Source organism: Amphiura filiformis, chromosome 11 (genome assembly GCF_039555335.1).
Source record: "Amphiura filiformis chromosome 11, Afil_fr2py, whole genome shotgun sequence".
In the NCBI taxonomy this organism is placed as follows: domain Eukaryota; kingdom Metazoa; phylum Echinodermata; class Ophiuroidea; order Amphilepidida; family Amphiuridae; genus Amphiura; species Amphiura filiformis.
This window is the reverse complement of record NC_092638.1, coordinates 32,402,443-32,417,916: the sequence shown is the minus strand read 5'-3', so window position 1 is coordinate 32,417,916 and position 15,474 is coordinate 32,402,443. Positions and strand designations below refer to the sequence as shown.

Below are 15,474 nucleotides of genomic sequence, written 5' to 3'. Positions count from 1 at the left end.
TATATGTTTTCCCGCCCAGCGACGAAATGAATCCGGATAAGAAACTATGCATCTCGCTATGCATATATCATAGCACTTTTGCAGAGTGTATTATATAGTTTGATCAGTTCGTAATCGGCGGGAACTGTTAGGATTTTACCACTACGCCGAAAATAAGACCCACGTTAAGGTCACATAATTGAATTGTCTGGTGTATATTGTGCGTGTTAGAGAAAGTAAATAAAGTATAGGACTTGAATTAATAATTCGTGATGCTTCTGGCGAGATGCCACAAGACAATTCTGCAAACAAAATTGATTAATATTAATTCACTGTTTTACGGCCCGCCGATTACGAGATGATCAAACTATAAACAATCACATTTTAAAGCACTTTTAACCAATCAATGAACAAATTTTCTATTAATAAATTAGTGGTTAGGGTAGCGTTAGACGTAAGGCATTGTTGGAGCTCGGGTACTCTGTTGATCGATCGAAAAACAAATATATGACACACGTGACTCAATCATGATGTTATGTAATGACGAAGAAAATGAATAGAGATAAATGAAAATACATATCTTTGTATAACACGTATAATGTAAAACCAGTAAATTATTGCAATTGAGCTTTTCCGTAATCAGAAACTTTTGACTTACCAAATGTTTTTGTATAACGAACGAAAATCAAAATATACGATTTTTACATAAAGATAAAAGAAAATACAGATTGTTAAAGTAGCTGTAAACGTGTCACATATTATGTATGTTGTCAGTATAAAAGTGTTTGATTTTGTATGATAGCAATATAGTACGGGGAGAACAAAATCCGTTGTCTTTCAGAAACGTTGCTGTATTTTGTGTAATTTGCAATTTTCAAAATATGGGGTTAAACGTTTGTGAGATTTGCCCAAACGTATGTCCGTCCATCACTACGTCTAGGGAAACAGTTCCCAAGGCCGGGTCCCAAGGTTTAGACATATAGGAGGTTGTGCTAGTTATCTCCCGCGCAGACGCGAGCATGAAATGGACGTCACCAATCTATGCAATCCCTTTGTTTTACAAGAACAATGCAGCCATTCATCCATCCCGGTATCGAACATTAACTTTCATGTTCAGAGACGTCAGGTTTCCTCGTTGCTACACCTGCTTTCAGAGTTGCCGTTTCATTTGCGTGTGACGTCACTTTCACGTGTCTCGTCACCGGGATAGTATGATATGGGCTTTATTATTTAAAATCTATATACCCCTATGGAAGGCAGTACTTTTATCTCTCACACAGCGGATTCACACATTCAGGTAACCCCATTTGATGTTCGCATTCCCTGTGTGGATGATTAAGGGGGTGGGCATTGTGAGATTTTACACAAATTGCGCCCTAAATTTTGGTCAAATTCCAGTTTTAACATATATGCAATTCAATGCAATGTGTCAATCAAACTGCCGTAAAGTGACTTTTTATACAGGGATTGAATACGAGTGTCACTGATATTGTCGGCAAAATTACTGCTTGGTAGGCTCTCTAAGTATTCAGTCCATCAAAATGTAGCCAACTGTTCTTATTTGATTTTCTCAAGATATCTCTCAAAGGCTCTTTTAATATCATGTCTTCCAGGGGATGCATGGATTTCAAATAAAGTCCTGAGCGCAGGAAGACCGTAAGTCCACTTGGCCCCCGAACATGTATACACTAAAGTTACGTATAGTTTCTTATAGTTTGATAATGTTTAATAAATGTTCAGGGGCCAAAACAAATCTTCCACAACCTTTCATGATGTTTTCACCCTGGAACATGTATTAAACATTATAAAACCCTAAGAAACTATACGTAACTTTAGTGTATACATGTTGAGGGGCCAAGTGGACTTACGGTCTTCTTGCGCTCATGTCTTCAAATGTAATAGCTCAATAATTAGCACAACCTCTCTATTATAATTTATTAGAATATCGTGAAATCATCTTACGTCACTGTCGGTTGAGGATAGGTTCCTTCTTTTATAGTGACCCTCTGTCTGGCTGTTCCTTCCTGATTGCCTTTATAGACTTTAACTATAATATCGTAGGTGACGTTGACCTTCATTCCTATTGTACGTAGCTGGTATGAACCACCAGAGTGGTCTAAGCGACCAGCACCTGCGTTTCAGCAAACAACAAGAAAATAGAGAACCATGTTTTGAGAATAAATACTGAATACGTATCATAAGTTCTTTTTTCAAACATCTTTATTTCAAATTATTTGTGACATGTTCATATCGTGTCGCATATCAATGGACAGCTAATTTATTCCGTTAAACAAAGAAGCACTAACCGCGAAATATGGATATCAAACTAGTTTGCCCCACAGGGTTACAAAGAAGCACTAACCGCGAAATATTGATATCCAACAAGCTTAACCTATAGCCCCCGAAAGAGGGCAGGGCTCGAAGAATGAGAGAAATTGTGGGGTAAAAAGTAAAAAAAGTAGGGTTAGGGTTATGGTTTGGGTTTAGGGTTGTTAGGGTTTAGGGTTAGGGTTTAGGGTTAGGTTTAGGGGTTAAGGTTAGGTTTTACGGTAAGGGTTTAGGTTATAGGCTACTAGTAGTAGTAGTTGTGGTAGTAGTAGTAGTAGTTGTAGTAGTAGTAGTAGTAGTAGTTGTTGTAGTAGTAGTAGTAGTTGAAACGACCCACCCCAGAGTGGTCCCTCAGGTCACTCTAAAGGAATGGATTTTCACTCGCTTTCCATTTATAGAGTGTGTTACCTGTGGAATAGCATCCTCCCATATCCTCCGTGATGTTTGCTTCTATCTCTGGTATTGGTATCGGCGTGGGGTCCAGATTCATGTCATCGCCAATCCGTAATGTCTCATAGGATCGCTTGCAGTAGTATTCGAACGTTGCGTCGGCAAATCCCTGAAAATAAAAAAGATTTTTAGAATGTAATAAAAAACCTTTAATGGTTAAGATAGGTCTACATTAAGCTTATATATTTACAAATACGTATTTATAAATACACACGTGACCCATGGGCACGACATACCAAGACCAGCGTGACCAAATCCTCATGCTATTGACTACTTTACAGAAAAGGATAGGAACTCTTTAGATAAATATCATCAAATTAAAGTATTAACTGAATAGCAAAATTATTACACACGGGGGATTTTGAATTTGTAATATGTTATCAAAAACAACATATTGAAAGTATTTGCCGACGGAAAAGATATTTATCAACGGAAACGTTTACAATGTAATCACAAAGTTGAACAAAATAGACAAATTTGCTGCACAGTAGTCTCGTGTTTTTTACCGCCTCGCCCCTTTGCATTCAAATGTACAGAAAGACAACCCGCTGTGTAGAAGGTCACTTCGAGACTTACTGTCTACAAGCTGTTATGGCAGCGTGTTGGTGGTCATGTGAGTATTTATAAATAAGTATTTATAAATATAGTTGAAGCACACTAAGATGAGTGTAAAACGAGCAGGAAATTTTGCATATAATCTGGATGCAAATTGGGACTATTGTTTTTATCAGGGTACATGGTTATACTGGTTTAAGTGTTTTTCTTCGTTGATTATTATTCTATAGGTGGTAGAAAATGAGATGGGAGGGGTTGAATTGTCACCCTGGACCATTCAAGATTTCCAAGGTCACAGTTTATACAGGGGTCAAAATTCAAAACTGCTCTAATTTTTTTAAATTAAATTAAATTCGATTTTCTAAATATTTTGCTGATAGGCTTATCTCAAGAACAGGCAAGTACATTAAATTCATAATGCATGATATTTTAAAATGAGTTTAGTCATTTTTTTCAAACCTGATTTTTTTGGCATATTTTTAATGTTTACACATGTCTCACACACACTTACACCGAATTGGATTCAGTCAAATTCATTGCGTTTTTAGGACAACAGAGCAAAAATCTCCTATAGAAAACCGCAGTTAAGCGGCTCAGATAGCAAGTGCGTTTTCTTTCATTTTACATAAAGCCATATTATAACATTTGCCGATGAGGACGCCCCAATATTTTGTTTTTCAAAATTCTGTTTTTTACACGATTGTTATATACTTTAGGAAAGTAACATAGCCTGCAAAAATCAAGACTTTAGGTGCTGTAGTTTTGTTGAAATTTGAGAACTTGAATAAACCGCAGGAACCGTCGTCTTATTATTACGATGGAAATATTAGTCGAACGCGTACATGTGCATAGCACAGTACGTACATGGCGTGCGGGCAGTCGTGACATATCAAAAAAGCCGACACGACTCACGTTCGAATGGTAGCTCGCATTGGCGACATATGCGCTGGTATTAAATAGCGATTTTCTTTGTATTGCCTCGTCTGTTTGGGCCCAAATTAAAAGAGGACATAATAATCTGACAGTGAAAACTAATATTTTATACCAATAAAATACAATTCTATTTCTTATGGAAATGTTATAATATGGCTTTAATTTGTCTGGTTTAAGGATAGGCCTACATACTGTTTTTGCGAACAGTATAGAGGGCTGGGAAGATTCATTTTATCATGATAATAAAGTATACGCATGGAGTTTATTCTTTTTGCATGGCTGCTTCTGTTCTTAACAACGCCCTTCTGGAATCAAGCACATGAATAAACCACTGACTAACCTTAACATGACCAGAAAACTTTCCACAGAGTGTAACTAATGATATTTAAAAATTGACCGAAATCGTATATTAAGGTTTTGAAGTACATCTATAATAAAGAGAGCTCATATAAAAAGAACCACTATAGTTTGATCAGCTCGTAATAGGCGGGAAATGTTAGGCTTTTACCACTACGCCGAAAAGTAGACCAACGTTAAAAGTGCTATTACTTGACCTGTTTGTTCTTTATTTTGTGTGCTAAAGGAAGAAGTAGACAAAGTATAGAACTTGAATTTATAATTCGTGATGCTTCTAGCGGGATGTCACAAAAAGTACTTAAAACAAAATATTTTGATATTAATCCGCGTTGTTATAAGGCCCGCCGATTACGAGCTGATCAAAGTATAGTTGCCAATTAATACTCACATGGTCTGCATCAACTGGAAGATTCGGATCGGAAGAGCAGTCTTGTGGATACATATTGATGGTGTCCCCATAGCCAACCACAGACCCTGTAGTTTGACCACAAACCAACCGTATTATTAATGGAGCAGATTCTACTTCACAATACTGTGAAATGCTGTTCGTCAGGACAACACCGTCCGTACTATCCGAATCAATTGTCATTTCGAAGGTAAACTTATAGCAACCAATCGATAAGCTACGCGGTGGAATCCGGATTGCGGTGTTTGTGGCATCAGAATTGTAATAAGGATTACCTGGAGTATCAAGGTAATGCGACGATAGAATAGCCTTGGTATCGCAATCCATAGGTTCAATCTTCCACCGTTTTCCGTTGGCCAGAACTGGACAAATCAACTGTGTAAAACTTTCAAGCTGTACAGGGTCAGATTTGAAGAGCTTCTTAGGATAATCAACGTTAGCGTGATGGTCACTCATTGTAAGAATGGGTACTGTGCAATCTAGAGGGGTGATTCCAAGCGGGAATTCAACGATTGTCTCGGAAACTCTGTTGAAACCCGTTATCTTACACTTGTAACTGCCGTTCTCAGTATATATGTGACTTAGAGAAAATGTACCGACTGGAATTGCGGATATCCAGGATGCAGCATCATAGTCTGGATGATCTGCACATGTCGGTTGGTGGCCATAGAACTCGTTAATAATTCCACTGTTTTCGTAATCAACTGCAAGACATGAGTCGGTTCCTATTGAGGATATGTCTACTTCGAGCAGTTTCTCTTCACCTGCGGCTACCCCAATACTAACATCGGTCACTGTGATGCATTTGATGTTGTCTTCTATAGTAATGGTTACCGAAGCGGAAGTAGGACTGCCAACATCACTAACATCGTTAGTTGCAGTCATTGTTATCGTGTAAGTGCCCGCCTAAAGTGCATAAAAACATTGTTTTGAAGATTATTTTGAAGAAAAAGAGACGCATATCTTGCATATTGTAATTATCGATATCGAAACTTCTCAAATAAATTTGTGATCTGGTAAGATCAAACTTTTACGCAAATTCCACTGGTTAAAAAGACATTGCTATTGTGGCAAATCATTTGCCACATTTAAAATAACTAGACAGCGTAAAGTGCATTTATTTGAGGAATTCTCTTCACTGAACCATAAAATGAAAATACTGCATTAACCAAACAAAACACGCAGTATTTAGCTGAATTAACATTTCTACTGCAATATTCTTCGGGAAAACCTTGAATATCATTCATTTAATCAACAAGCATGATCAGCTTCAAATGTAGTTAGACAATAAAACTGGGTTGGATATTTTGGCGACAATAGAATCCTTACCGAGGCGTATTTATGTGAAAGCTGACATCCATCTATACTCTCACACGATACAGTATCACCAGCAGGGGTGCCGTCACCATAGTCATCGACAGTGATAGTTATACCAGAACCTGCCATGCAAACAATTACATTTCGTAAAAATAGTATTATCAACTGTAGAATCATTTTGGGTGCGGATTTTATTTCTTATGCAATTAGTGTTTGTAAACTAGATTATTTTTCCGCCATGAGACAACATTCGCACACTCGCTTGCTAAGTTAGTTACCAGTGTGTTGCTCCTTCCTGGTAGAAGTGAAGTCCATGGACACTCTAAATTTTGCAACGGATAATGTAGTTGTGAACAAATGTTTGAACTGTTTGTTGCACTGTCTTGATGCTACGTACTTTGAATAAACCTGTGTACATACAGTGTATATATGACAATGTAAATCCAATAAAACAGTCATAGGTGTCAATTGTCTTTTGGAAAAAGGACTCGTTATTGTTAAAAGTTATTTCCTGGCTATTTATATTGACCTAACTCATAATTGTCCCGAAAATACAAACACATACTTTCAGGACAATGTGTTAGTACACTAACACATAATTGTCCCGAAAATACATAGTGTAATTTGTATAAAGAGCAAAGAAATTGTCTTCTAATTGTTCAGCTCCTATATCTACAACACAGCGCTACCAGTAGGAGTCAATTGCCTATTGTGAGTGCCCCTGTGTTGTGTGCATACAATTACGAACGCTTTACCAAAAGACAAAATTTTGACACATATGGCCATTTAATGGTAATTATATCACTACAAGTACTGCATGTACATAGGTTTATTCAAAGTACGTAGCATCAAGAGAGTGCAGCAAACGGTTCAACCATTTTCACAACTACATTCACCGTTGCAAAATTTAGAGTAAAGACAGCTGAGAAATGCAACCACATCTCTAATAATTGCGTTGCGCGTACAAACAGAGGTTAAGATGGTTGAATAAATTCATTAGATTTATTGATTAAAATAAATGTTTCTATTTTGCTTGCAAAATCATTTGAATTTTACTCACTGGGGACATATTTCCTAAGTCACGTCTACGATTCTTTTTTAAAGACTGGAAATACCTGTCCTCCGATGTGAAGGACGAAATATTGTAGTGAGTATAATTCACTTGGTTTCGGCAAAATGGGAATATTTAAGGTTAAATTGGGTTAATTCATTTAGTTTGACTTGCAGCAACTGCCTCGAAGAACTTTTGCAACTTCAAGAAATAATAGTAATGTTAATAAAAGAAAAAAAGGAGTTTCTTTGACTTAACCGTATTAGGTTGAGCCAACAAAACATTATCTTTGTTGGATGGGCTAAAATGTTGCTTTCATGACACTATTTTCATATTAAATACTTTATATACTTGACAAGGTAAGTAATATCAACTTGAGAGTATTTTTAAGTGGTCCTTGCTTATTTGAATAAGTTAAATAACAAAGCAAGCGAGTCACATCTATGATTGAGGGTTTTTCCTATCAATCGGCCCTGATTTGGTAAAATGATCTAACTTGAAATTAAAATCGCTGTTTCGAGAAAAAGAGCTTTTAAGTTTGAACACTTGACGTTTTTCTTTTTGAATAAAATAAATTATTAAACAGATCTGATGTCTTAGAAAATATAAAAATCTCATTAGTTGGTGGCATGGTGGTGATTTGAGGATGTCACCAATGGAAAGAGCGCCCTCACATTACCCAAGATATGGATTTATCTCAAAATGTCCAAATTTCAAGTTAGATCGTTTTACCAAATCAGGGCCGCAATGTTTCACTTCTTTGAGAATAACCATAAATCATATTAGTCTCAATAGCTGTAAACATTAACTTCAACGCTAAACAGTTCTGAACCACATGGTAGGTAGGATATTCTACCAATATGCACTTATTTAAAATGCTTCTGACATGTGGAAAACTATTGTGATCCAAAACCATGCATGGCCTTAAAAGTCCGAAACATCATAATTCATTGATAACTTTTGAGTATAAATAGCATGCAAATGTCACCCCTACTTACCACTCTGCGCCTCGAAAACAAAGTAAACGGGTCTATGAACTGGAAACAGATTTTCGGTTGGTCCGTGTCCGTTCCTGTGTGCAGCTGCTTGTTCAGGAAGATAGCGTGGCTTGATTGCAAAACCCTGGATTACGGTCTGTATGGAGACCTGCAGAATAGGAACAATTTTGACTATACCAAATAAATTTCTTTTGAACAAACCAGAACTTTACTCAAGATTTAGTGTTTTGCATGAACGATAAGCATCTGCAGAATAACGACGATTGATCATCACTTCCGGTTGGACGTATCCTGACTGTTGGAGATGTATTATCATTCAGGAGGGGATCGTATACGTGACTTAAGAAGTCGACTCCGGCTTTGACCCTTCGTAGAGTGTGTATTATCTGTCAGGAAGGGGTCATATACATTACTTAGGAAGTGGTGCTCTTTGTCTGATCCAGTTTTTCCCTTGTTAAATACTGATAATATTTGCTGTGCACATCCGTAAAATAAGTTTTATGTATGCATTATAGATCATTTTACTTACCTCACCAAAATAGAAATTTTCTTTACTGATCTGGTTGTAGATTTCATAGTAGACATCGTATACTCCAGGAAATCGAATAGAATGATCTACGGTGTGAAAGTCTCCAACGGATTGAAGGGAATAAAGTGGCATATCTGTTGAATTGTCATGGGTACCAGAACTAAGGGTGATCAATGGATCAGTGCCGAAATCGGGAGCTGTTACTGTGACGGTGAACGTAATGTTTCCCACTATTCCTAAATAAAAGCACATCAAAGATACATATTACAAGCAAAGAATATTTGAAACCAATACTACTACTACTACTACTATATACTACTGGGAATAGAATAAGCAAGAAACTGCAGACCACTCTTCAAAATGTCCAGCGCACATCAGCAAGACTGATCTTCAGGAAAGTTTGACACCATCACTTCAGAACCCATAGGCCTAAATGAGGGCACGGTGGCTCAGTGGTTACGGCCTTGGACTCATAATCTGAGAGCTTGCTCGACGTGCGTGGGTTCGATTCCCCGTCCCACCACCGTGTTGCGCCCTTGGGCAAGGCGCTTTGCCTCGCTTGCCTCACCCCCCCCAGGTGCAATGGGAAGCTGTTAGGGGTAGTCACAGTCGTTGTACTGATGGACCCTGCGCCACTTGTAGGCTGCAAACGTGGTTCCGACATATTCTAATGACGGCGGAATAAATGTAAAGCGCTTTGAGGCTGTTTACGGCATAAAGCGCTATATAAATATCTTCATTTATTTATTTTACATTTAACTCTACTGGCTTCCCATGAAACAACGCATTGATTACAAAATTCTCGCACTTGCATATACGAGCACGTCATGGACAAGTTCCAGTTGACATCACTCATATTATGCTACAAATTCGAGTTACTCAAAGGGAGTTTAGATCATCATGCACGTGGTACCTAACTTCTTGAGCCAAGAAACAGTGGCGTGGAGTCATAGGGGCATTGGGTGGGGAGAGGGCAGGTGCAAAACAATCGTTTTAAAAGTTAGAAAAATCCCATGTAGCAAAATTGCCAAAAAACGGCCAGGAAGCTCCTGAAGGGCCACCAACATCAGGATGCTTATCATAAGTATTTTTTGAGCTAATGAGCGCTGTTGAACATTTTGTGATTGATTTGGCGCTAGGAAATAAATGGAACTGATTGATTGATTGATACTGTAATGGACGTTAGATTCTTAATTGCCGGATTCTTACCTGGGGTTAGGCATGGGAAACACGGATGCACCTGCGGGCTATTACTAGTCACGCTAAAGGCAGCTCTATTAATATGTTTCAGTACCGTAATAGTTGTCTCTTCACTGACAGTACCCAACAGATTGGTTGCGGTGACATTGATGGTTAAATCGCCTTCCTGGGTGCTAAATGGGTGCGTTATGGTATCGGCTTCGTCGAACGATGTGGCTGGAATGGAGAAGGGAAGAAGTAAGCTTGGCATACGTGGGTTCTGGGAGTCTCTCAGTTTAACCGAAAATCCTCCATGAAATACAATATGCGTATTGTATAAGCTTGTATATATCTATAATTGTTATGCAATACGCCCATTACCTTGTGGGAAGGAATTTTGGTGAAACTGACTTCCGGTAGGAAACCCAGGATCCACGTATTATTCTATGATTATATTAGTATGAATTTAGTAACGGTATATAATATTTATGCCATAGGCTCCTATAGCATTAGGGTTGGTCTAGGGCAAAATTACACAATAACGAATCACAATTTATTTTATAAAAAAATATCTGTTAAAGAGTAAGTATCATCCCCCATAAAACTAAATGCAACATTTGAGTACGTCAAAATCAGATATTAAATTTACGATCTAACTCTTAGCCTATACTCAAAAATTTAAGTGTTTAGACTTGTTCCAAGTCTGTGACTGAAATTGTAAGGAAAATATGCAAAATTGCATGTTTTTTTAACCATTTTCCCTCAAGTTGCAAAAATATTTAAATTGGGTTTTTATTGCCAGTTATAACTAACTAAACGATTAGGATTAAGCTATGTTTCATTTGGCCAAACAACATAATACTTGTTAATTTTTTAGGAACCAATGCTCATAAAAACTTAAGTTTGATGAATCTGATGACAGTAAAATGAAACCAATTGTCCAACATAACACTGACAATAACATTAAGGGATCTAGAATGAGCGTTTTGAGCGTTTCGACAGTATTTTGTGGGACATTAGAACACATCAGACATATCGAATTGCATTCTGAATACGAAGAATGTCTTTCTGATATCAAATAATTTTCATTTTTTGAAATTCACGATATAATACAAATTTTATGACAAATTATTAAAATTTTATATTTTTCACATTTTTGATATATAATAGTCCTCGAAGTAAATTTGATAAATCTAATGATATATTCTTAAAGTGTATGTAGCTGGGAGAAAAAGCCGACGATCAATTGAAAATTTTGACCTTTCATATTGAAGATGTGGATTTTTTCCCCAAAAGACCTAATTTGTTTTGGTGTTTTGGGAAAAAATTCATATGTTCAATACGAAAGGTCAAAATTTTCAATTGATCGTCGGCTTTTCATCCCACCTACACTTTAAGTATAAATCATCAGATTTATAAAATTTACTTCGAGTACTGTTAAATATCAAAAATATCAATTTTTAATCATTTGCCATAAAATGTGTATTACATTGCGAATTTCAAAAAATCAAAATTATTTGATATCAGAAGGACATTCTTCGTATTCAAAATGCAATTCGATATGTTTGATGTGCACTAATGTCCCACAATAAATACTATCCAAACGTTCATACCCCAGCCCTTAACAAAACGAAACAGTAAACAAGGAGATGAAAATACTACATGTTAAAAATCAATCGGTATATACAACAAATTCGACGCAATCTGAAACAAGAAAATAAATAAACAACTGTTATTACGTGAAAAACAATGACACATAAATGTAGCAAATTTATTGATGCAAACTGTTTTCTTGACGTGTACAAAGGGAGTAAATCACGTCGTTGACTTTGAGTACATGTACATCAGTGAGATTTTGTTTTCGTCTGCGACGGTGCAAATGAATTACCACGACCGTCGTCGACAAGTTGTCGTTTTCACAACAACGTAGATTCGCCCCAAGTAGTGTCCTGGAAACTGAAGGACGACGAAATTGCAAGGTTGACGCATGCGCATATGACTCAATGTGTCAATTTACCTTCGCTACCTTCGCAGAATCATCCTTCGTTTAAAACGAAAACTCGCTCACATATTTTGATCCCTTGCGTCAATGCTTACTGTATGCTATACGCCAGTTTAAATACTTGAAAACCAGGTACAATAAACTTATTTTGAATTGACTTGGCTGTACAGTACAGTACTAGCGTTAGCGTCGCTCACATATTTATATAGGCCTACATCAAACTCAGCAACGGTTCAACAATGTGACACAACTTTCTTCAGGCCTTGCCATTTTAGGCGAGCGATCACTCTCGCTCGCCACCGCTCGCCCAAACTCAATTTCAAGCAATTTCCCACTCGCCATAGACACTAAATATCGCTCGCTGCGAACACAGATCCTACTGCGAATCACCCAAAACTGAACTATATACATTCATGTTTCAGCACTTTCAATGTAAAAAGAAAGGGAGAGTGTCAACAGTACGTAAGTGTTTCATAATGGTCTTTTAGACCTAGAGAGTGATTCAGCCATTGGTTAACCACACAAATGTTGGCAATTTAGGCCTACATACCCATTTCAGCCTTGGGTACACAATTCACACTGTTACATATGTTACAGATATACATGTAGAATATGTAACATTATCATGAATAGCTCTTCTATAATTCAAGCAACCACTCTCTGAAATTGGGTAAAGTTGTTTTTGGCCCACACTGTACACATCACAATACGCCGTCACCAGGAGCCAGGATCAGGTCCCCAAGTTCTCGTTCGGATAACCGAGACAATAAGCTGTTAGTTCTTTACTCGACGGAATTTCAACAAAACAGGGACTACGCCGGGGCTCGAACTAGCATCGTGAAACACCAATACACTACTTGACTGCCTTACCTTGGCGTAATACCGACTCTTCATTTCCATCGCCCCAGTCAATAATATAGTTCACTGGACTACCAGATGCTACGGATAGGCTTAGAGTAGCTGAATCACCGAATGCAATCACCATCGGATCCACGGATACCGTCAGACCTACATTAAGAAAGATGTCTTTATTATCAAGAGCTACGATTTTAATGTATTTGTATATTTATTTATTTATTTATTTATTTATTTATTTATTTATTTATTTATTTATTTATTTATTTATTTATTTATTTATTTATTTATTTATTTATTTATTTATTTATTTATTTATTTATTTATTTATTGATTGATTGATTGATTGATTGATTGATTGAATTTAGCACAAGGCCGGGCATGTCTAATATTTAAAACACAATAAATGGAAGGATTGTCCTTACATTAAAATCAAAACATTACCAGAAAAAACATATAATCAAGATATAATCATAATATAAAATAAAACAAAAAATAAATTACGGCGAACTGGTTAGAGGTGGGAATGAATGACCAATTTAAAGGCCTGGAGGGAAGAAGCATTGACAATAGGGAGATAATTCCAGATGGAGGAGGCAAATGGATAAAATGATCTCTGGGACAGTGAAAGCCGTCAGAAAGGAACTTGAACAGCGCGGGAATTGAGGTTTCGTAGACCGGGTCTGGGGTGAGGCTGTAAAGGGTTTGGAGAAGAACAAAGATTGGCAGAGATTTTAAAAGATTTTATACTCTATACAACTATTGAAATTGACATTATATTCTACAAAATGTAATGAACAGAATAGAAATGAATTATATTTCGATACATCCAGCAATTATGGTCTCCAAAGGTCACGTCATTCCCCCCCCCCCCGAGCCTCTGAAAATCCCTCTACAGGGAAGTTTTTAACGTTAGGTCCATAACTGCGTGAACGGTCTCCCAGAAGAATGTCACGCAATTATTAAAGTATGGGGCAGAGCAAACCAAATCACCTTGGTAGGGAACGACTTTGGATGGCCCTGTGGGCTGTTGTATTAACACACTATAACGGTCTTGGGAGTTAGGGCTATAGATAAAATGTTTATCTTTCCATATGTTGTTGCCGAAACGTTACCTTCAATTACGAACTAAATAACTTAAATTTACCACGTAGATCATATAAGATTATTATAACCCAAAACTGTCTGTATGTCTGTACCGCATTTGGTATGGATGGCCAAGTGGATCAAAAAACGTTTCAGATTATACGTGTAACCTTACACGTGTAAGATGGTATCTTACACGTGTAAGATCGCATCATATACGTCTTAGAATCTAGCGGGTTGCTTAAATTGACGAATCATATAAAGAACCCATATTTGGTAATTTCGGAATCCATATATTATCACTTGACTTTAAGGTTGTGTTTAATGCGAGCACTTTTTTTTATCTTACCTGTAATCGGACTCAAAACACCTACTGTAGCAAACGGTACAACAGGAGTCAATGTCAATGAGTTTGTCAAGCTGGCTTCAATCCGAATATTACCATAAATACTAAATACGTGCTCAAATGTATCCATCACTGGCTGCGATGCTATAGCTCGGACATGATGCTTCTTGATCTGTCCCATGCCACCCTGGGCTATAGTCAACAAATTGCCTTCTGTGGTAACAACACCTGCATATTCAAATTCAACAGGGTTGTCTCCTGCGGCAAATGATTCATACCCAACTTGAGCACCCGTCGGTGTTGTTTTGAAGCCAACAATATAACCTGGTTGTACTTCAGGTAACGCGTCTGTAGCTAAATCGTCAAGTTTTAGCCAATTATACCCCGCCGTCACGGTCCGCGTTACAGACGCCACAACGCCGTAGTCCACCCTTGGAGGATCAGTGGTAATCATGGCCAAACGTGATGGTGCGGCTGGACACGGGTCTACTGCTGATGTGACACATTCCCCATAATATATGCAGTAGAGGTCTGGCGCTGAGCAGGTGCGGAATGACAAAGGGTTGCCATTGTCGGGTGTCCAATTACACGAACCGCACGTGTTTGTAGTAGGACACCATTCGTCCGTGCCGGTACATGTAGGAGCCAGAATCTGAGACGAAAACCAGAACATTACAACCCTGTCAATAATTTTATAATGATTTTCGAATTCGACTGCCTCGCACGTGCAAACGTACGTTAATTGGTTTTGATTCATTTAACAGGATTAGTTCTAAAGGAATTCATCCGCTGTCTTGAAATGAACAGTTCATCAGTTCGTCATACATCCAAGGGCAATATATATGTGATGTGATCAAGCAAAATCACTTGGAAATATGATATATTAATTATCAGATATATCCTTTGTTGCATATTGTTTTTTAATTTTTTAATTTTTTACTTTTACTGTTCATATCTTTGGAACTAAATTTTAAATTTCAATGGGGATTTCTGCAAAATGTAGCTTTGCAAATGCTTTATACAATCATGTAAAACACTAAAAATGAATATGACCGACTTCAGACTGATGTTGCTTGATCACACCACATATGACCCAGATGCAA

General features: G+C 37.4%; 1 protein-coding gene across 2 annotated transcripts in view; it reads right to left on the bottom strand.

Moving 5' to 3' along the window:
* The window catches only part of LOC140164736 (polycystin-1-like), a 65,705-nt gene that overhangs the window by 46,562 nt on the left and 3,669 nt on the right, over positions 1-15,474 (bottom strand). For both annotated transcript variants that reach the window (XM_072188090.1, XM_072188092.1), the window contains exons 4-12: positions 14,375-15,023; positions 12,955-13,092; positions 10,113-10,319; positions 8,904-9,139; positions 8,375-8,522; positions 6,338-6,447; positions 4,991-5,914; positions 2,716-2,866; positions 1,942-2,110 (exon numbers count right to left, since the gene is read on the bottom strand). In XM_072188090.1, the coding sequence (XP_072044191.1) occupies positions 1,942-2,110; positions 2,716-2,866; positions 4,991-5,914; positions 6,338-6,447; positions 8,375-8,522; positions 8,904-9,139; positions 10,113-10,319; positions 12,955-13,092; positions 14,375-15,023 (2,732 nt within the window). The remainder of the gene's footprint in view (positions 1-1,941; positions 2,111-2,715; positions 2,867-4,990; positions 5,915-6,337; positions 6,448-8,374; positions 8,523-8,903; positions 9,140-10,112; positions 10,320-12,954; positions 13,093-14,374; positions 15,024-15,474) is intronic.